At 42.8% G+C, this 22,938-nt stretch overlaps 1 protein-coding gene across 5 annotated transcripts in view; it reads right to left on the reverse strand.

The window, feature by feature from the left end:
• Nucleotides 1-4,670: 4,670 nt before the first annotated feature.
• The window catches only part of STRBP (spermatid perinuclear RNA binding protein), a 143,105-nt gene continuing 124,837 nt past the window's right edge, over nt 4,671-22,938 (reverse strand). For all 5 annotated transcript variants that reach the window (XM_077283519.1, XM_077283521.1, XM_077283517.1 and 2 more), the window contains 6 exons: nt 19,887-20,045; nt 16,186-16,320; nt 15,412-15,552; nt 10,957-11,080; nt 9,483-9,527; nt 4,671-5,169 (listed from right to left, as the gene is read on the reverse strand). In XM_077283519.1, coding sequence (XP_077139634.1) covers nt 5,093-5,169; nt 9,483-9,527; nt 10,957-11,080; nt 15,412-15,552; nt 16,186-16,320; nt 19,887-20,045 — 681 coding nt within the window. In that variant the 3' untranslated portion in view covers nt 4,671-5,092. The remainder of the gene's footprint in view (nt 5,170-9,482; nt 9,528-10,956; nt 11,081-15,411; nt 15,553-16,185; nt 16,321-19,886; nt 20,046-22,938) is intronic.

Genomic DNA, 22,938 nt, shown 5'->3' on the forward strand with positions numbered 1-22,938 from the left:
TATATGTACAGTATCATTAACTACTTGTCTGTCATTGATCTGATCAGTGACGAGGAATAACGTCCACATCTGTCTGCATGCAAAGCACGTCCAGCAATCAGTTATGGAGGACACTTTAGCCCGGTCTTCAGGAATTCTGCAGATGCCACAAAATCAGGTAGGGTTGTAATGATTGGATTATTCTCTTTAATTTCCATCAGTAACAGAGAAACCATCAAACGAAATGTGATCGAATCCACAAATGAAGAGCGGAGCCTCCCTAGAGCAAGGTTCATAAAGCCTGTAGAAAGGGAAGCCTTCTGAGACTTAGAATAGGCGGCTTCACTGCAGCAACTCGCCGGCGGCTGAACGGCTGAACAGCTACTGTGTGTAATTAAGACATTATGGAAGTCAGCGAGCCGCACAGCGAGGATGAGTCTGTTTTCCCTGAGCTTTCAAAACATCAACCCCCTACTCCAGAATATAGACAAAAGCCACACCGTAGACTCCTGCCCTAGGTAATGAATGTTTTATGCACATGATCCATAGTATTGATTACCAGAACCCAGTATTTTAATGCAGTGAACAGATGCGAGCGGAGGGGTTTGCCAGATGTTCCCGTGCCCTGCAGTGTCACATCTGTAACTCTATACATTTCCTGGTAATTGTATGTGTAATGACGAACCACAAATGTTCCACTTAAATACCCCAAATTATATGGCTGGTTGAACCGGCACAACACCGGTCAGAGCATACTATAGGTTTATTATGCTGGATGTACAGGATAATGTCGATAACATGCTGGATGAATATACAGACGATCTGTTCATGGAGCGTTTCCAGATGTGCAGGAGATGAGGTGCGTGGTTAAATCTAAAGGAAAGGACTACAAATGTTAAAAACAATATATTTTAGGAAATTGCAAACCCAATCGGTAAAATATGTATGTTCTTAGGTGGTCATTGACATAAAAGAGGATCTTTCGCCAATATTTACATGATGAACTGGTCACATCATGAAGTGGCTGAAGATCTGATCAAAACGTAGATATTTTATATTGGTGTGTAAAGTTTATATGCTCATTTCCACCACCACCAAGAGGTATTAACTGATTTTTCTTCGGGGGTGTTTAATTTCTCTCCAGCAGGACGTTGCCCAGTCATAAGAAGCAGGGTCATACTAGGGTGGGAGGAAGAAAACTCACCCAGAGGAGGTCAGACCCCGCTTTCTCTGTGTGATGTGGTAAGACGTGTTTAACCAGATCACATAGATCTCACTATGATTAAAAGTGCAGGGAGAGGACCGCTGCTATGTAATGACCTTACATACACCGCTTGCAGGGGAATAATGCCATGATATCTGGAATGGATGCATGGCAATGTATGTGATACTCTGCAGCTCTCATCTCACAGTAGTGACAGTGCAGGGGGAGGAGAGCAGACCCGTGTGTCATTACATACGCCGATCAGCATCTATCCCAGATACACAGCTCTGAGAAATTTCATTGAGAAAGCCAGTTCTGATTTCCTTGGCAGTGTTTTTCATTTTCCCCTGTATGATGCTGCCTGCTTATGATTGGTTAACATCATGCAGGAAAAAAAACTGAGATTCTCTGCTAAGACCCCTGTAGTTATAGTGGAAATTAGCATGTAAACATATTACCTATAAACTTTACAACAGGTGAGAAAGAAACAATATTTTATTCAGAGCCTTCAGCCACTTTGTGTGCAAAAATGGCAAGGTCCTTTTTCAGCCATAGTAGGTGTCACGGGGTCCTTCTCCGGTATCACATAATTAACAGAGCCAGCGAAGAGTGAACAATCCCAAGACCTTTATTTGAGCAAAAGTACGAAAGGTCCATATACGATCCACCACACAAAGGATAAAATATTCCAGAACACGAATGCAGATCAGTAACAGCATAAAAGTCCAACAATCCAGCACAGAGGATAACAGTCCATATTCCCTTCTTTCTCTCTCTGACGTGCTGTCTTCACATCATGGTTCCACACAGGATCTGATTTATGTCTCACCTCCCTGATATTTAGGGTATGTGCACACATCAGGATTTCTTGCAGAAATTTCCTGAAGAAGACCGGAAATTTTCTGCAAGAAATCCACATGCTTCTTTTCGCGCTTTTTTTTTAGCATTTTGCAAGCGTGATTAGCTTGCAGAATGTTAAAGTTTTCCAAGCGATCTGTAGCATCGCTTGGAAAACTGATTGACAGGTTGGTCACACTTGTCAAACATAGTGCGTGACAAGTGTGACCAACTTTTTACTATAGATTGAGCCTATGCAGCATCAATAGTAAAAAGATATAATGTTAAAAATAATAAAAAAAAGGTTATACTCACCATCTGATAGCCCCCGATCTCCTCAGCTGTTGGTTTGTGTGTAGGACCTGTGATGACATCGCGGTCACATGACCGCGACGTCACGGTCACATGACCGCGACGTCACGGTCACATGACCGCGACGTCATCGCAGGTCCTTCACACAGAGCATCTATAGGAACGGAAGAGAGAGCATGCACCGATGAGAGGCGGGAAGACTGTGGGGGCCATCGAAGGTGAGTATATCACTATTTTTTATTTTAATTCTTTTTTTTTTGCCAATTATACGGTGCCCAGTCCGTGGAGGAGAGTCTCCTCTCCTCCACCCTGGGTACCAACAGCACATGATCTGCTTACTTCCTGCATGGTGGGCATAGCCCCATGCGGGAAGTAAGGAGATCAATGCATTCCTAGTTGTGCGGAATCCCAGCGATTCCGCAAATTTAATGAACATGTTGCTTTTTTTTCTGCGATGCGATTTTTTCGCGGAAAAAAATGCAACATTTGCACAAGATATACGGAATACACTGAAAATAATTGGAGGCATATGTAAGCGTTTTTTTCGCATTTTTATAGCGAAAAAATGTGAAAAAAACGCAAAAAATCCTGAAAGTGTGCACCTACCCTTACAAATTTCCCTCCTCATTCACAGGTCAGGAGGGGGAAGGTCTCAGGGGCTCATTGTTTCAACAAGCTAGGTCAACATGTCATTAGCATATTAGCAAACAACATTATTCACTGACCCTGTGGAGAGATAACAATACAGAACTGTGGGGAGAATATCAGATGGCAAATAACAACTCATCCTACAAGAGAACCCCATGAAAATAAGTAAAATAGAAATATACACAAAAATGATACCCACATAGCATATCACACCATCACAGTAGGATGAGAGAGAATGAGTGTAATGAGACTGGAAACACCTTTTAAATCACTCTTCTAGGCCTGATGAGGAGGTGCATGGTCCAGGGATCCTAGGAAGATGAAGAACACAGTGCATCGCTTGTGCCGACAGAATTCCTGGAAAAGGTAATTTACCGATAAAGAATTCCAAAGACCCAGCTCGGTCTTGTCTCCTATACAATGATGATTTTTTTTATATGGACACAGGTTTTATTCTTGCCTTCTCCTTCATAGAACATATGGTACATTAAAGGTTTACAAGGCAGACATGGAAAAAACAAGATTTCTTCACGAGAGAATCAGGGCACCGTCTCCATGATCATCCTTGAGTTTGCCATTGAATAGTTAGAATATCGGTGTAACCTGTTCTATGGAGCTGCTTTCTGAAGGCTTCACCTAGGTAGAGAGAAGTGAGGACTTGTACGAAGTAATAAGACAACTTTGTTTATGTACCCCCCACACTAAAACGTCTTGTCATTTACATATTATAATTATATGCAAATGTCCCTGTAACTTTAATGTGTGTGATGACTGGTGTACTGAATCCTGGTGTAACCTCAAACGGACTGTGACTGCACACACAAAGAAACTTCAGACTTTACTGGCAGGGAATTGATTATTGTGGTGGTACTTCCAGCTAAGGTAAAGGAGAAAGAGCTGTATCTGGGAATATGTGCTTACATGGTTGGTATTCGAATGGTGACATCCCATGCACGTCCATTCAAGTGTAACCTAAGAAAGTTTGCAATGCTTTGGTCGGGCTAGCCTAGAGTACTTAATGTGATGCCGTACCAGGGAAGTGCAAGGTGTTTTACTCATCTCTAGCGCACATCACTTATCTACCAGAACTAAATAGACTAAAACTCTCAAGTTATCAGGAAACGTCCAAGTCACTGGGGCATCAAATGCTCTGATTCAGAGCAGGGAGTGATTACATGTGCAACTGCCCTATAGTAAAAATGCCTCTCCCTCCTCCTTAAAGAGGACCTGTTAGCAGGTCTAAGGAGGATAATGTTTGTTCTTCCCTTCTTTTTTTTTTTAAGGGAATCTGTCAGCAGGATCAGCCCTTATGAGCCGTCTATATGGGCATGTAGGTCATAGGAAGCTGAATAAAATGATATATTGATATCTGTGATCTGATGTCTTATTCCAGGAAAATCCACATTTTCTTAAATGAGCCATTAGGATCTCTGGGCTTAACATAGATCTCCCTGAGGATCTGCCTCCAGAGCTTATTGCAAATGAAAGGGGGGTGCTAATAGTGTGAGACATGTAGATCAGGAAAGTGGACTGTCAGTCATTACATGTCTCACATAAAGATAACATAAAATAAATTATTCTATGCCAGCAAAAGATATAATATATATTTAATAATGTATAATTATTTACGCCTCTGTTTTTTCGTACCATTTCCATTTGACCCCCCAAAAAAAGATAAAAAAGCCGGTGATTCTGTACAACTTTAGGACAAAACATTTAATTTATTATCAGTTTAATATCATACATCCTTCACAAATGTATTTATTAATATTACAGTCTCTGTCTTCATTTAAAAGTTCTGTATTTCATCATCTACATCTCCCCTAGGACCGGAGGCTTCCTACCTCTGTGGCCAGATAAGACTTTCTATACATGGCTGTGCCTATTGGCAGTAAAAGAGTTAAGTTATCTGTAAATGAGGTAACATTTCACAGTACAATTTTCTTCAAGTTTTAAAGAACTAAATTTTGCTTTTTTTTATGTTTGTTTTTCTTTTTTTGTTAAAATAAAAAAGTAGGAAAAAAAGGGTCTTTACAAAGAAAAATCCCACCGTCAAATAAAATATGCTCCATCTCCGACATTCTGGACACTGTCTGGTCCAATGTGTGTGTGTTAAAAAAAGGAGTAGTGGGGAACTGGATATGCTGGAAACTTCATAACTGGTAATAGAACCATCCTCTTGGGGATACCTGAAAATAAATAATATCACAGTAAGTACACCGGCCTCACCGTACCACAGTCAGGACTTTGTAACTCTCCTCTTTTTCCTCCCAGCTGATTTTAGCTCATCTTTGTGTTGGAGAGCTTGTATCTCCTCTCTGCTGATTTATGATCACCCATCAGAGCTGAGCTCACACACTGAGTCCCACTTAACTTATATTGCAGCCAATACATTTGCAGGGAAGCAAAGCGCCAAATGGTGCAAAATTTGTAAAGAAACTTAGTTGAAAATACGTTTAAAAGAAAAGTGTAATCAGAAAATGACATCGATTAAATGTGTTTTTTAATATCACAATAGGTATGAAAAATAAATTCCCAATGATCACTGGGGCTATTTTAGACTATAAGTTCCTATCTTTTTCAGCAGTTTTGTTATCATCAGAGGCAGGATTACAATGATAGATAACACCTCCATATATTTGGGTACGTGCCCACGATCAGTGGCGGGCTTTCAAGCAGCTGAATTTCTGCAGGAATCCCGAACCTCAGGTAACTTGCGTTTTTCTTTGCGCATTTGTCTCGCTTTGGTTGGATAGATTAGATGTGCAAAGATATAGCTAGAGAGATGTCCATGAGATCAGTGCTGAGTGTGTAGTTTACTGTATATGTATTAACCTAATTACAAAAAAAAAAGAAAATGTGCTCCCCCCTATTTTTGATAACCAGCCAAAATAAAGCAGACAGCTGCAGGATGATAGGGTGGGAAAGTCCATGGCTATTGCCCCCCCCCCCCCGCCTAAAAATAACAGCAATCAGCCACCCCAGAAATTGAGCATCACATTAGATGTGCCAATTCTGGCGGTTTGCCCGACTCTTTCTGATTACAGTGGCAATAACGTTAATGGTAGTTGGGGTTGATGACAGCTGTGATTTGGCAAAAAACACAGCTGTCATTAGGCCACAGGGTTAGTAATAGAGATGCGTCTATCAGACACCCCCATTACTAACCAGGTAACAAAAAATTAAAAAACACAGGGAAAAAATATTCAAATAAAGAGTCCAACACTATCTCTCATTTACCAATTTACTTTAAAAACAAACAAAAAAATATCCCATGATGGTCCGAAGTAATCTACCAAATACGATGTAGCCCAAAAAAGGGTAAACTGAAATACCTAAAAATACAGAAATAAAAACAAGAGACACTAACTCATTCATCAATTTATTACCCAAAATGTTCCCACGAAGTTCCGATGTAGCCCATGTTCCCCGAATCTGTCTCCATGTATAAGAATAGCAGTAGTGTGTCCACTATTCACAGGCGCCGGGTAGTGACGTCATCAGAGCCGCCAGGTCTTGCTGAGCACTGCAAGAGCCAGCGACGATGATGTGTTGCTGTCAGTACCCGGCACCTGTGAATAGCAGTCACCACACTGCTATTCACAGGTGCCAGAGGCAACGAACGTAGACTACATCGGAGCTTCGTGGGAACTTTTTTGTTAATAAATTGGTGAACGAGGAACAGTCTCTTGTTTTTATTTCTGTCTTTCAGGTTTACATTTCTGGACTACTTAGGATTTGGAGGATTACGGCGGACCTGCATGGGATATATATTTTTTTCAATAAATTGGTGAACGAGGGATAGTGTGGTGGCGTCTTTATTCAAATAGTGTTTTTTCTTGTGTGTTTTTATTTTTGTAATTACCAGGTTAGTAATGGGAGAGTCTGATAGAAATGTCTATTACTAACCCCAGGGCTTAATGGTAGCTGTGTTTGTTGACAAATCACAGCTGTCACCATCCCCAATACCATTACCCCGATTGCCCTGGTGCGGTGGCAGTTGGTGTATCTAATGTGATGTGCCAATTCTGGGGCAGCTGTAGGCTGGAATTTTTAGGCTGGGAAAGGCTCAATAACAAAGGACCTTCCCAGCCTGATAATATCGGCCCCAAGCTGTCTGCTTTACCTTGACTGGTTATCAACAATAGAGGGGGCCCACATCATTTTTTAAAATGTATTTATTAAGTTAAACTAGGCTAAAAATGCCTGATTAAATGCGCTTAAGAAAAACACGTGTTACAACTGCGGATTTTCAGGATCTCAAGCAAGTTTATGGGGAAATTCTGCACAAAAGACTGAGCGTTCCTGCAAGAGAAATTCACATGCTACGGCTCGGAACCTGCACCGTAGGTGATTTTACGCACCATAAAAAAGCACAATGGGCATGGGATTCCTATTACTCCCATCCACTGTGGTTGTACTGTATAATGCAGAACGCTATTATTACTGCGGGCACGCGGTCTTAGAGGTTGTTTGAGAAGACTGCTCCTCTACAAGAGCCTTTTCACATCAATTTTTGATATTCCACTGCCTGTATGTATAACCATATATAACACATCCTGCAGGACGGACTTGCGCTCCCAATGTTCATTCTTTACGATATTCTAGAAAATAATTGGTGACAACACTATATTGACTGGGCAGCAGATACAAGAACTGTTCCGTGTACATCCAGGCCGCAGCCTCATCAAAAGACAAAATGTCATTATTCTTCTTCGTATGGCTATTGTTCTATGCTATTGTACATGGGAATAATGGCAAACCGAGGGGTGCAGTCTCCCCGCGGTGTGTACTGGCACCGCCGGGCTATGGCAAAAACAAGTGTTTATGCAACACAGCAAGAGAAATGCAAAAAGTGGAGTGTTAACCGGAGAAGCCGGCGCTGAAAAGCGAGGACACAGCATGGTGTTACAGAGTAACAGTCCACACAAATAGCAGAATTTCTAGTTTTTCTGTGCAGACATAAACACATACTTTTCAGTATATTATATGTGAACTTGTTCCCGACGGCACCGGTAATCACCTGTATAATAATGATAGCTCTAAATGAGCCGATCATATTAATGACACTTGGATCAAACTCTTGAGAATCATCTTACTGTGATCAGATTCTCTCGGCTGAGAGAATTGTATCACAGGCAAGAGGGAGAACTTAATGTCTCCATCTTCTCCATTGTCTGTGCGCGTACATCGGACTGCACTCAGATGACATCAGGGTACACTTCAATGGTTCACAAGCACCCATAGACTTGTATGGATGTGCTTGATCTGATTACTAGAGCCACTCGCAGCATGCAGGAGAAAATAATCGCAGATCTGAACTGCTCCATAGTATAACATTGGGCAAAGTGCTGTCCGATAAAACATCAGAGAGGACTCGGCCACGTTATACGCTCGTCTGAATGAGGCCTAAGAGAAACCCCCCCATCTACTAAGCAGAGAGCAAGGGCACAAGAGAGGCCACATGCTCTTTCCTTGCACTGCTCTGTATCTGCCTCGTTTCCCCAAAATAAGACCTACCCCATAAATGAGTCCTAGCATGATTTTATAGGATTCTTGGCGTTAGCCCTAGTTATAGTTAGGGGGTGATGATGGTGGCAATTGCCCACTCTCTCTTAGGTGACCCCAGCATTTCTATTCCAAGGTTAGGATTGTGTAAGGACCTTTGGTGACAACTTACAACTTTGCAAAAGAATTTAATTTGCGTACCATTAAAATTTCAGTTTTCTTTCATCTCTTTATGTGAGGACCAGGACTGCTGACGCAAACTGTTCTGTGTCACAATAACAAGACCATGTTACAGAATGGTTTGCCTTTCTTCGATGTTGTGTCCAAACCTGCACCCCTTTGGTTGTACTCCTCAGCAAATTCTGCTTCTTCCCCACCAAGCGTGTCCCACATATAGACATTAGTGGATGCTGCAGTCGTTTAATTCATCCCCCAATGGTGCCCTCCATTTAGCATAAACCCCACATTAGTACTGTGCCCATAGGCGTCTCTTGGAGGTGAGTACAAGACGGGTGAGGAGAGCTGGCAAAGGAACTCAGAAGAGGCTAGAGCCATCACGGTCCTCACATAAGGAATAAAACAGAACATTTCATTTCTGTGTTACCGATTGGTGCAAATGGATTTGCAGAACCTGGTCCATTGGCCACATCCGTGATCTCTGACTGCTGGACGGGAGCCCTGAGAGCTGGCTCTTACCGGACAGCATCCCGAGCTTCTCTTGTGACTAGCCGGCCTGGGGCTATGTCCTAGTTGTGGTGTGATGTCCATGTGACATAGCCGGCTAACCACAAGAAGAGTCACCAGGAGGTAGGATGCAGTACTCAGGGCTCACGGCCAGCAACCACAGATTGCTCACATGGCCGATGGACAGAGTCCTGCGAATTGATTCACACCAACTGGAAGTAAATTGTACATATTAGTTTATGTTCTCTTGCTTTAACTTATACCTTGGATTGTGAGAATATTGGATGCCGCAGCACATAAGTGTACATACCATAAGCAGGTGCAGCAGCGCTGTATCCATAGGGGGCTGCGTAACCTAAAAAGACAAACAAAGTCCTGAATATCCTATTCCATGTATATAGGGTTACATCAGTGTGGAGTAGACATAGGAGAATCAATTAGCATCGATTAGCAGGACTCCGGTCCATCAGCCAGGTCAGTGATCGCTGCACGGGACTCCTGCGAATCTCCTTGCCTCCCAGCTCTTGTGTTGATGAGATGGGCTGGTGCGATGTGTGTACGTCCCACTGCAGTGATGATGGCGCACCAGCCCGGCTGATCAATAAGAGCAGGGAACCCCGGCAGATGAGGACATTAACAGGTCTTCTGTCCTGCAGTCACACATTACTGACCTGGCGATGGAGCGGCGTCCTGCAAATCATCTCTCCCAGCTATAGAGAGGACTATATAGAACGCCCATGTCTGTTAGAAATACTGGGGTCCCTGTGATCAGTACCTTGCCATTGGAAGGACGAGGCTCAAAAACACATTAAGGGCGCGATTCATTAATTATGGCATTTCACTTGCCAGTGTTAATGATCGGAATCAACGACGTAAGATGCGTCCAAATAAGAAGTGCACGCCGCTTGATGACATAGACTAGCAGAAAAACACCACGTTACAAAATATTCATGCAACCTTTGAGTTGTGAAATTTTTGTACGACCTATGAAGGCATTTTGTGCCAGAAAACTGGAGACAACGCCTTCATGACCCGGGGCCCAAAATATAAAAATACCTGGCATCATGTATTTTGCACCGATCAGTCACAGCCAGCAGTATAGTGCAGAGCTGCAGTTACAAAGCGTCAGCGTGGAGATACAAGGCTATCACACACCTGTACACTCTACAGTGCGGGTGAGGCCTGTATACTTTTGCATTGTGCCTTCAGTATATGTGTATATATATATATATATATATATATATATATATATATATATATATATATATATATATATATATATATACACATACACACATCTTATAAAAATATACATACACCTGAGCTAATAGGCCAATGCTGTAGATGAATTGCAACCAGCAGAACTATGAGTTCAGCTCTGCCGTATAATGCTGACTGTAACTCAGGAACAAGTAATGTAATTACAGAGTTGTACAACTTTTTCACTAATATTAAATCAATATGTAAAATGGTGATCAAGGGCGCAGTGAAACATTATATTTCCAGGATTTCCTCAGTATTGGAGGACATAATGCCATCATCTATACAATACAAAGGAAATCCTGGGAACATGATCTGTTGGTGGCTCCACAGTGTTAGAAAGACAGATAATCGATTGGGCATATGGAAGTCCAACATGCCCCATCCTTGCTTTCTCTGACAATAGACATCAAGATCTGGTCGGGCTGTACTGATACACATTCAATAGTTAATTGCATCTCTCCAAAATGCCTTAATTTGATGCGTATGGCCAATTAAGATTCATTTTGAAATAGACTGTATACCTGGAGTAATGTAACCAGGAGCAGCTGCAGCGCCCACAAAGGTTCCCCGTGTCAATGCCACTCGTCCACGTCCCCGGGCTGCCTGCACGGCCGCAGATACCGCTGTGCTGACCACTCCTTTTGTCTGGGGGGGATAAAAGTGAAATAATTAATCAGAGAAAGAGCAGCGTGGACTGCGGCTCACCATGGAGGGCCGGTCTGTGAAATCATTTAGATCCATGTATTATTCCTGGTGAAACACTCAGAAAACAGATGTCTGCAGAGTACGGCGCTTCCTAGACTAATGCAGAAATAACCCCCGTTTCCTACCGGTCTACTTAACAGCTGCCCAGGGAGAGCGCAGAGCTTTACTTTGCTGCTTCCTGTTCAGTCTGGGGACAAGTTGTACACCAGTGAAATGATCTCCCGCAACACATTAACTTCTCCATCCAAATGGAAGCGGAGCGCGCAGGGAAAGATAAAGTGGCTGAATTAATCTCTGCACTGTCTTTATAATGAAAATGAACAGTTAACTACATAATTAATGCAATGTATCCGTGCTCTATAAAAGCCCCTGTGTAACACTCGGGAAGCATTGGCCCGTTTTGGCCTCATTTACACGCCACAACACGAATGGTCAGACTGCTTAATGTGCTGCTTTATAGAGATCTTGCAGGCAAAGAAATGGCAGGATAAACGTGAGAATCGGGATTACACTCGAACTATACAAATATCTAATCACTGATACTTAACATTTTATGATGCACAATTGCTGCTTGCTTGAGGGGGATTTTTAATTACAGGTTTGAGGGGCATTAATGGGGGCAAAGATCTCCCCCACTTCAGCTAATCTGTATTTATGTTAGGGGAGGATATGTTTATTTTCTCTTTATAACAATTCTTTTGCTTCTCATATTTGCTGGAACGGCAGATACATAGACGACATTTTGGATGGGTGATGTATCGTCCTTTCCAATATTTATCTCCTATTTCAAAATAATTGTAATCTTCTGGGAACATTTTGGGATATTATGTATAGAAAAGAAACCGCAGCCAACACATTGCTTCGAGCTACCATCCACCACATACCATTAAAGGGAATCTGTCAGCAGGTTTTTGCTATACAATGTGAGAGCAGTATAATGTAGGAGCAGAGAGCCTGATTCAAGTGATGTCACTTGCGCAGTAGTTTGCTGTAGTATTAATAAAACACTGATTGTATCAGCAGGAGATTATCACTGCAGGACTAGGTGTCACATGCAGGCCAGTCAGGCCAATCTGTGTAACTCCACCCCTACCACTGATTGGAAGCTTGCTGACAATGCACAGTATATACAGAAATCGGCCAATCAGTCGGCAGGGTTATACACAGCTCAGCATTTAAGCACTGCTGGCAAAGAAAACAGGGATTCCAGCAAAACTGCACCAAGCAGCCCAGTAAGTGAAAAATCGCTGGAATCAGGGTCTCTTTCCCAACATGATGCTGCTCTCAGATTACATGGGAAATACCTTCTGACAGATTGCCTTTAAATCCATTCCTGTGGAGCCTGCTCTAACACTAACTAAAACAACAAACATTGTAGATACAGTGGGGAAAATCAGCATTTGATACACTGCTGATTTTGCCGGTTTTCCCTCCTACACAGAATGGAGAGGTCTGTAATTTTTATCGTGGTACACTTCAACCTGTGAGAGACACAATCTAAAAATAAAAAACAGAAAATCTCATTGTATGATTTCTACATAAATAAATTGCAACCTGTAGGCTATTTTGGTTTTATGTTTTTTTCTTCTCCTAAACAATCTAACGATCAATGGCAGTAGTGGCCGCCCTGCTGACTTTCTTGTATGTCCAGCACTGTGTATAGGAAGATAAGAGGCGCAGAGACTGTATTGTACCGTGACTGAGGCTGGGGCACCCCACCTTTAGATGCACGCTTTCCTTTGCAGTTGTTATTCCACAGTGATGTAAAATGCAAACTAACATACAAACTAAGATATTCTTCATTATCGCCTGGATTTAGTTTAGTTCAAGAGTAGAAAAAAAAGACAACATTCCTACAACTATACTAAGCAAAGCTTTGGCATAGAGAACACGGGTAGCTCCACGCTGCAAACGAGATTCCCCCAGGCAAACCGCGCAACAGCAAAGTCAATACATTCCCAGCCGGGGATCAAAGAGGAAGCAGGAGAAGAATCTGTCTCCAGACACTTCCAACTTGTAACCTCATTATCACTATGGCACTCTGGCTTTTAGATGACCTCTTCCCCTCTACTTTTTCACATAAAGGTACCTTCACACGAAGCGACGCTGCAGCGATAGCGACAACGATGTCGATCGCTGCAGCGTCGCTGTTTGGTCGCTGGAGAGCTGTCACACAGACCGCTCTCCAGCGATCAACTATGCCGAGGTCCCCTGGTAACCAGGGTAAACATCGGGTAACTAAGCGCAGGGCCGCGCTTAGTAACCCGATGTTTACCCTGGTTACCAGCGTAAAATCTAAAAAAAACAAACAGCACATACTTACATTCACGTCCCCCTGCGTCCACTTCCTGACTGACTGAGCGCCGTACAGTGAGAGCAGAGCGGTGACGTCACCGCTGTGCTGCTTTCACTTTCACTTTGCGGCGCTGAGTCAGAGGAGGAAGCAGACTGCAGGGGACGCAATGTGAGTATGTGCTGTTTGTTTTTTTTACATTTTACGCTAGTAACCAGGGTAAACATCGGGTAACTAAGCGCGGCCCTGCGCTTAGTAACCCGATGTTTACCCTGGTTACCAGTGTAAAATATCGCTGGTATCGTTGCTTTTGCTTTCAAACACAACGATACACAGCGATCGGACGACCAAATAAAGTTCTGGACTTTATTCAGCGACCAGCGACATCACAGCAGGATCCTGATCGCTGCTGCGTGTCAAACGAAACGATATCGCTAGCGAGGACGCTGCAACGTCACGGATTGCTAGCGATATCGTTATAATGTCGTTTCGTGTGAAGGTACCTTAACACTTGTCTTGAAATCTGTGATTATCCAAAGTGAGAAAACTGCTGTTATCATTTATTTTTGTGTCTTTCTTCCCTATCTGTGCCCTTTTAAAAAATCCAAGGGGTAACGTTTCTCCTTATATAGAGTGACATGCCAAGGTGAGGAGACGTTTAGGCTGCAATGCTCCTCTGAGTAATATGCAAATTATCTCTTCAATAATCGCACATTGCTAACTTTGAAGCTCTGGTGGAGGTCTACATCATCCATGACAGAAAAGCCTATGCTGCTGCATCTTCCATGACTGGAGTATGAACAATGGGGGCCGATTTACTAAGATACACGAGACAGAGGCCTAGATGATCTCCAATAATGATGATCGACCTGTAGGTAGGTCACTGATATCAGATCGGTGGCGGCAGCCCCAATATAACTGCTAGCAGCTCCGACAGCGGCCAGATGTAGACGTTGTGAAGAAGAGGACCCCAATACTGATAATGGCCGTTCATGGGCCATTGGTCAGCTCATATTCATTTTATTTGCAGCAGCCACTAAACAGTGTGATGGAGCGAGTGATGGCGGTCCTCTCGGTACTCCAATTACATCTGGTCCCAGCTGGTGCTGTAAACTCCTGATCGATGGAGGATCCGGCTGCCAGCTCATTCAATAATCTGACTGATTACTTGTACTAAGGGCTTATGGAGACATACATGCAAATCGGTGTGAGTACAGACCACCAATGCACTGACTAACCGCATGTCTTCCAGAAATGCATGAAGCGGTCATGCTTCGGTCGGGATAGCTGAGGCCAGTCTGTGTATTGTGGTCCGATTTTGCACCATTGTGCATGGACATGTGCATGATCCGTAAGGATAGATCAATGTGGTGAAAACCTCATTTAAAAGGCTTGTCCACTACTTGGACAATCCCTTCTCAATTACTATATAGACAGCCTGTACTCCCCTCCGGTGCCGACATCACTCCAATCGTGTCTCTTACTGGATCATCACCGTCACTAACCTAAGGTGCATGGTTCCTGCTGATAACGTATACATATAATGTAGAGATCTGCCTTACAGTCGTCTGTGGTCTGGCTACAGACTGTGCAGCTAAGTAGATGACTGCACTACAAATCCCCATTCGGACAACTCGTTCAAAGTAAACGAGTATTTCTTACAACCGATTATTGGCTTGTGTAAAATATATAATCGCTCGAAAAAGAAGAAATTACTCGGTTGTCATGTGATTGGATCGTTCTTGCAGCTACATCATCCTGTATAAACAGGCGAACTGCGGCAGAGAACGATAACACTATGTGCACAGAACAACTGTACTCACTATTGTTCCGGTTGGCCTAAACAGGCTATTTACCAACCACCGATTGGCTTATTTATAGCTGATCGGTCGTCAGGTGCAAATGTGGACCTTTAGACTAAACTGTCAGAGAATTAAACCCGATTTTATTATTAATGGTAATCTCAGATTACTGGCACCTGTGGAATAATCTTTTTCTTCTTGTTATTCACTGCATTGGGCCCAGAGAATAGTTTCTCGAGAGCAGCGAGTGCAGCACTGGCTTTTGCGACTTTCTTGTTTGGACCGGCGCCTCTGAACTTCTGTGCGTCCACTTCAACCTGTGATACAAAGGAACAAAGATTCTGATTGGAATCAATTTTTTACTAATCAAAATCAGTTTATGCTGGGACCATGTGCCGAATTATCGGAAATGCTAGACTAGCACCGATATATACAGATTAGTGTACTCTTTGCTGATGAGGTGCACATCAAGCCTGGCACAAGTTATTAGTGGCTAAAATAATGACGTAAAAATCAGCTATCTGCTACTGCCGACTGATACCTGCAGCCGAAGCGCTGGACTATCAGGTCCTTTATATTGTAATCCAGAATGGGATGTTTTGTCCAAAAAATGATCAGAATCAGGTGTTCGGTTGAAGGGCATATCCTATAAGATGTCCTAGATATGGAAGACCTCCACCATGAACCTCTGGGCAAAAAATGACCAGTCCCTAAAAATATCAGCGTATTATATGTCTTAAACTTAAAAGGGGTTGGTCCGAATAATAGAACAGGTCTGATTTTTTTCTTGTTCATGGGTCATCTCTGGTATCACAGCTGTAATACCAAACATAGTCCTTCAACAAGGGTGGCGCTATTACTTTAAAAAAAATCCTGGACATCCCCTTGAAACATGAGTTGAAAAAAAAAAGTAGTAGTTAAATCCATATCACACAGAATCTGTAACTTACCTCCATTACGAATCGCTTATCATGACTCCCCCCACTCTCTGATATTAACTCGTATTTCAGCCCTCTTCTCTTCTCATTTAGCTCCATGACAGGATTTTTCCCGCTGGCCGTGAGAATTGGACCCTGAGTCCTGACCTGAGGGGACACGTCACATATCAAATGTTACACCAGAACAAATCTAGAAATAAACCTGACCACTAATGATCGTCTAAGCGTGTACGACGCCAGAGATGAGACATCTGGGTGCATGTTGACTATTTTAATTAAATTACTTATTCACCGGGTTAATTAGAGACTGTGATAATTTATTGTGTCGATTAGATGCAATTACTATGATTGTACAAATTGCTTCAGAACATTAGGTAACGTAACAGAAAAATGGAGCTGGTCCAGAAGAACTCTACATGGTGCACTTCCTCTGTCATTCCTGTAACAGATAATTATATCTATTATGGAAAGGTGCCCTTGGAAGATTCCAGGCATAAAGATACACTCACATGATAAGATCACAGAAAGCTAATTGATGGGGAATATGACATGACTCTGTCCTGGAGCCAGGTTCAGTATTTGCAGGTTATAGTCAGTTCCTGGGGAATATGACATGACTCTGTCCTGGAGCCAGGTCCAGTAATTGCAGGTTATGGTCAGTACCCGGGGAATATGACATGACTCTGTCCTGGAGCCAGGTAAAGTAATTGCAGGTTATACTCAGTTCCTGGGGAATATGAAATAACTCTGTCCTGGAGCCAGGTTCAGTATTTGCAGGTTATAGTCAGTTCCTGGGGAATATGACATGACTCTGTTCTGGAGCCAGGTTCAGTATTTGCAGGTTATAGTCATTACCCGGGGAATATGACATGACTCTGTCCTGGAGCCAGGTCCAATAATTGCAGGTTATAGTCAGTTCCTGGGGAATATGACATGACTCTGTTCTGGAGCCAGGTCCAGTAATTGCAGGTTATGGTCAGTACCCGGGGAATATGACATGACTCTGTCCTGGAGCCAGGTCCAGTAATTGCAGGTTATGGTCAGTTCCCAGGGAATATGACATCACTGTCCTGGAGCCAGGTTCAGTATTTGCAGGTTATAGTCAGTACCCGGGGAATATGACATGACTCTGTCCTGGAGCCAGGTTCGGTAATTGCAGGTTATGGTCAGTACCCGGGGAATATGACATGACTCTGTCCTGGAGCCAGGTAGAGGAATTGCAGGTTATAGTCAGTTCCCAGGGAATATGACATGACTCTGTCCTGGAGCCAGGTCCAGTAATTGCAGGTTATGGTCAGTTCCCAGGGAATATGACATCACTCTGTCCTGGAGCCAGGTTCAGTATTTGCAGGTTATAGTCAGTACCCGGGGAATATGACATGACTCTGTCCTGGAGCCAGGTTCGGTAATTGCAGGTTATGGTCAGTACCCGGGGAATATGACATGACTCTATCCTGGAGCCAGGTTCAGTAATTGCAGGTTATGGTCAGTACCCGGGGAATACGAGATGACTGTCCTGGAGCCAGGTAGAGTAATTGCAGGTTATGGTCTGTTCCCAGTGAATATGACATGACTCTGTCCTGGAGCCAGGTCCAGTAATTGCAGGTTATGGTCAGTTACCTCCCTGGCACATATGACTTCCCTGCATTGTCTGTGTGTCAGCAATGCCTTGTGCTCCAGAACTGTATTGTTTCCTGAGTATTCTGCTTCCAGAAATGATATTGATTCTTACTCTGCAGACTATTTCCATCTTCTATTATCACAGGCGGTAAAGCAATCTGTCTGTATTAGACTATTCCGGTTTCTGTTTTCCTTCCATATGATATTTATAATGTGCTGGGTTAGCGTTAATCTGATTAGTGCCAGCTAATTATAAACTGTCATTGTTATGATATTTATTGGCTCCTATGACTTGGTCAGAGTTTAGGCTTCATCCGAAAGAAAACGTCAATCGAAAACCTTTGCCTGGTGTCATTGCTAAATATGGCAGCTCATCCAGCCTTACTATAACCATATCATTTTTGTGCATGTGAACAACTTCTTCCAGCGGTCCAAAAATATTTAAAGAGGTATTCTCTTCTACAGCATGCTTGCCAATTTTTCACAAACTCCCACAGAAGTTAATGGATAGAGGTCATCACCTCCCCATTCCTGCACAGAGCTCAGTTCTCAAAAACACATGTGAATTCCAGCAGTGGGTCCCACATCTATCAGATATTTATGGCTTATCCTTTTATCTGAGATGGGACAACCCCCTTAAATTAAGGCTGATTAAAACCTGGCTGATTTGCGAGAAATGGCCCAAATTTAGATATGTGCGGAAAACTCTTAAAAGGTCTTGTCCAGGACCTTTAAATTGATGGTATATCCCTTAGGATAGGTCATCAATATTAGATCGGAGGGGGTATCCCCCGCTGATCAGCTACTCTCGGGAATAAAATATGCTCACAGGCCAAGAACGTATAACGTAATACTGCCAGCCCATTTCCATCCTCATTCCTGTTTAAGTTACTATCATTGAGGATAAGTCAATGTGAACTTCAGAACTCGGGAACGCCACAACACAGTGTAGAACCAGCAGATCGATAGAGGTGTTGGGTGTTAGACCCCCACCGATCTGATATTAATATCCTATCTTGGGGGCATCAATATTCATGTTCTGGACAACCTCTTTAGTACTCGCTTCTGATTTCACCCACATAAGTAGAACATCCTCAAGTTTCGTAAGTAGTGGCTTCTTCCAGTGCATGTCTGATTACTATCCACCCTCTTTATGTGCCAAGGTCATCTGGTCACAAACTTGTGCCAATATAGCAAAACATATATTCTGAATATTTTTTTATATTGGCACAAGTTTGTGAGTACAAGTCTGTGGAATATAATGAAGGTTGCTAGTAATAAGTTAATCAGCCTGGAAGAAGCCATTTTCGGCAAAACTTGAATCGGCAAAGTGGTTTTATTGGGCATCGCTCAACTTCACTATTGTGGGTTGCGGGTTATGCTCCTTTTTTCTGTATAGGAGGAAGAAAAGACCTAGAAAAAGGCATCTGCTTGGATCAGTGCAAGTAAAAACATTGTTGGTTCTCATACAGCTGGGACCCTCAAGATAATGCCTAAGTCTACTTTGAGATACTAGATTGTATTTAAAAAAATAAATAAATAAAGCCCGTAACTACAGTGGCTTTGGAGTCACAGAAAAATAGATTATTAGAGGGAATAAATAAAATTTATATCTTCATTTATGTGTATTATTCTTCTGATTTCGTGGGTCCCTCTATCAACCCTCATAATCACAGAGGTGAAATAATCACACAGAAATTATAAATTCTTGGGTTATCATATTTTCCCAAAGCCACAACCACCATGAGAACCCTGGATGATGGCCACCTTTACAGTTCCTATAAGGTCCGTCAAACAAATTTTCTGAACAGCCGATCTCCCTCGTTACGCAGCATTATGGGTGCAGGGTGGATATAATACTACATTTCTTAATTACCTATTCCCAAGCCTGATTAATCTGAGTGATCACTGCTGCCTGTATTGCACTCTCAGAAGGGAACACGGCAAGCCCTCAATGACCGATTATCCTATGATTCATCCAATGCTTATGGCCAACAGTGGCCGTTTAATGTCAGCCGACCCGCTTACCTAGTGGTTGGCCTACAGGTACGTATGGTGTATGGCCAGTACCATTCCTCAGGAGGGCTTCTTACCTCTAGCGTATTGGAGCCATCGGTGCTGGAGCTGCCCGTATTACTGCTCGAATTGGAAGAGACTGTCTCATTCTTTCCTTCGCTGTCCGATTTTTCATCTGAACTAAGACATTCCATATCTGTGTCAAAACCGGTAGGGTAACCCATCGCTTGTAAGACCTGTATAGGAAAAAGGCCATCATAAGACCACCAGAGGAACCCATAGACAGGCACTAAAGGGCCCCAATACAGAGGAGTGAATCAATTCACAGGACCATGGTCCAAAGGCTACATCAGTGGTCTGCGCCCGCCGGATGGGAGCCCTGCGAATCTCCTTCCTCCTGCTGGCAACCTGATTAGCAGGCCCTGGTGCTTTTCAACCTACAACGATGATGTTGGGCCGGGCTTACAAACAAGAAGAGGCCCTGAGGAATCCGTCAGGTAGGATGCGGTTTGCATGCCTCCCATCCAGCGGCCACAGACTTTGCCATTCTTCGGTCAATGGCTCCGTCTCCTGCATGGACGTAAATGCGCAGCTGAGTTCTTTCAGTGGGGAGAAATCTGCGGCTAGTACTTGCAAGCTGCGGCTTCTCTCCACTGAGAACAAGAACATCAAGCTTTTCAACTCCAAAGGTTGAATCCTGCTCTGCCCCAATATCATCTGTTGGGGGAGAGGCAAGCCTCAGATAATTGGCCGTTCCTGCCCAAATCGATGGGTTTTGCCAACTTTAAGATGACGTTTATGGGGTCTTTAGGCCCCAAATCCTTTTTTTTTCGTATACAGAATAGAATTGAAACAGCATTGATGAAAAAAAGCTGTAGATGTGAGTCCTGGGACAATTATCCCAAATGTCCAAAAACGTATAGTCCAAGGAAAAAGAGGCTGCACTGGAACACCTTCCGAGTGATAAAATGGGAGAATAAAATATTTATTTTTTTCACCTGCATGGCATTGCATTGCAGTTTCTTTTTCCATGGACTATTATTTGTATGTAGCTGGAAGGAATTGTCCTATTAAATGCTGCACTGAAACACAAGGCAAAAAAAAGAAGCTGCACGATGAAAGTGTATGTATATGAATGAGTCCTTTTGTGCAGAAAAAAGTGCACCTCCGCTGGAAATGTTACCCCAGTCAGGGCACTGGAGAACCTATCTGGTGAAATATTAAGGCCGGCGTCACACTTGGCGTAAGACAATACGCCACGTATTATACGTCCGTACTACGGCCGTAATACGGAGAAATGTTCCCAAAATATTGATCCGTAGTCAGGGTGTGTCAGTGTATTTTGCGCATGGCATCCTCCGTATGTAATCCGTATGGCATCCGTACTGCGAGATTTTCGCGCAGGCTTGCAAAACCGACATCTAATGGATTTATGTGCTCAAATGTTCGGGAAAACATACAGTTAGGTCCATATATATTTGGACAGAGACAACATTTTTCTAATTTTGGTTATAGACATTACCACGATGAATTTTAAACAAAACAATTCAGATGCAGTTGAAGTTCAGACTTTCAGCTTTCATTTGAGGGAATCCACATTAAAATTGGATGAAGGGTTTAGGAGTTTCAGCTCCTTAACATGTGCCACCCTGTTTTTAAAGGGACCAAAAGTAATTGGACAGATTCAATAATTTTAAATATAATGTTCATTTTCAGTACTTGGTTGAAAACCCTTTGTTGGCAATGACTGCCTGAAGTCTTGAACTCGTGAACATCACCAGACGCTGTGTTTCCTCCTTTTTGATTCTCTGCCAGGCCTTCACTGCGGTGGTTTTCAGTTGCTGTTTGTTTGTGGGCCTTTCTGTCTGAAGTTTAGACTTTAACAAGTGAAATGCATGCTCAATTGGGTTGAGATCAGGTGACTGACTTGGCCATTCAAGAATATTCCACTTCTTTGCTTTAATAAACTCCTGGGTTGCTTTGGCTTTTTGTTTTGGGTCATTGTCCATCTGTAGTATGAAACGATGACCAATCAGTTTGGCTGCATTTGTCTGGATCTGAGCACACAGTATGTCTCGGAATACCTCAGAATTAATTTGGCTGCTTCTGTCCTGTGTCACATCATCAATAAACACTAGTGACCCAGTGCCACTGGCAGCCATGCATGCCCAAGCCATCACAGTGCTTCCGCCGTGTTTTACAGATGATGTGGTATGCTTTGGATCATGAGCTGTACCAAGCCTTCGCCATACTTTTCTCTTTCCATCATTCTGGTAGAGGTTGATCTTGGTTACATCTGTCCAAAGAATGTTATTCCAGAACTGTGCTGGCTTTTTTTAGATGTTTTTTAGCAAAGTCCAGTCTAGCCTTTTTATTCTTGATGCTTATGAGTGGCTTGCACCATGGAGTGAACCCTCTGTATTTACTTTCATGCAGTCTTCTCTTTATGGTAGATTTGGATATTGATACGCCGACCTCCTGGAGAGTGTTGTTCACTTGGTTGGCTGTTGTGAAGGGGTTTCTCTTCACCATGGAGATTATTCTGCGATCACCCACCACTGTTGTCTTCCGTGGGCGCCCAGGTCTTTTTGCATTGATGAGATCACCAGTGCTTTCTTTCTTTCTCAGGATGTACCAAACTGTAGATTTTGCCACTCCTAATATTGTAGCAATTCCTCGGATGTTTTTTTTTCTGTTTTCGCAGCTTAAGGATGGCTTGTTTCACCTGCATGGAGAGCTCCTTTGACCGCATGTTTACTTCACAGCAAAATCTTCCAAATGCAAGCACCACACCTCAAATCAGCTATTTTAATGTGGATACCATCACATGAAAGCTGAAAGTCTGAACTTCAACTGCATCTGAATTGTTTTGTTCAAAATTCATTGTGGTAAAGTCTATAACCAAAATTAGAAAAATGTTGTCTCTGTCCAAATATATATGGACCTAACTGTATATACAGTATATATATATATGTCATTGAGACACATATATATATTCTGTATTTAGATTTCATTCAGTGCGATATCTGTGAACAGCCGGTAATTCAATTGCCGGCTTTTCATTTCTCCTGCACAAACCCGACAGGATATGAGACATGGTTTACATATAGTAAATCATCTCATATCCCC

Source organism: Ranitomeya variabilis, chromosome 2 (genome assembly GCF_051348905.1).
Source record: "Ranitomeya variabilis isolate aRanVar5 chromosome 2, aRanVar5.hap1, whole genome shotgun sequence".
Lineage (NCBI taxonomy): Eukaryota > Metazoa > Chordata > Amphibia > Anura > Dendrobatidae > Ranitomeya > Ranitomeya variabilis.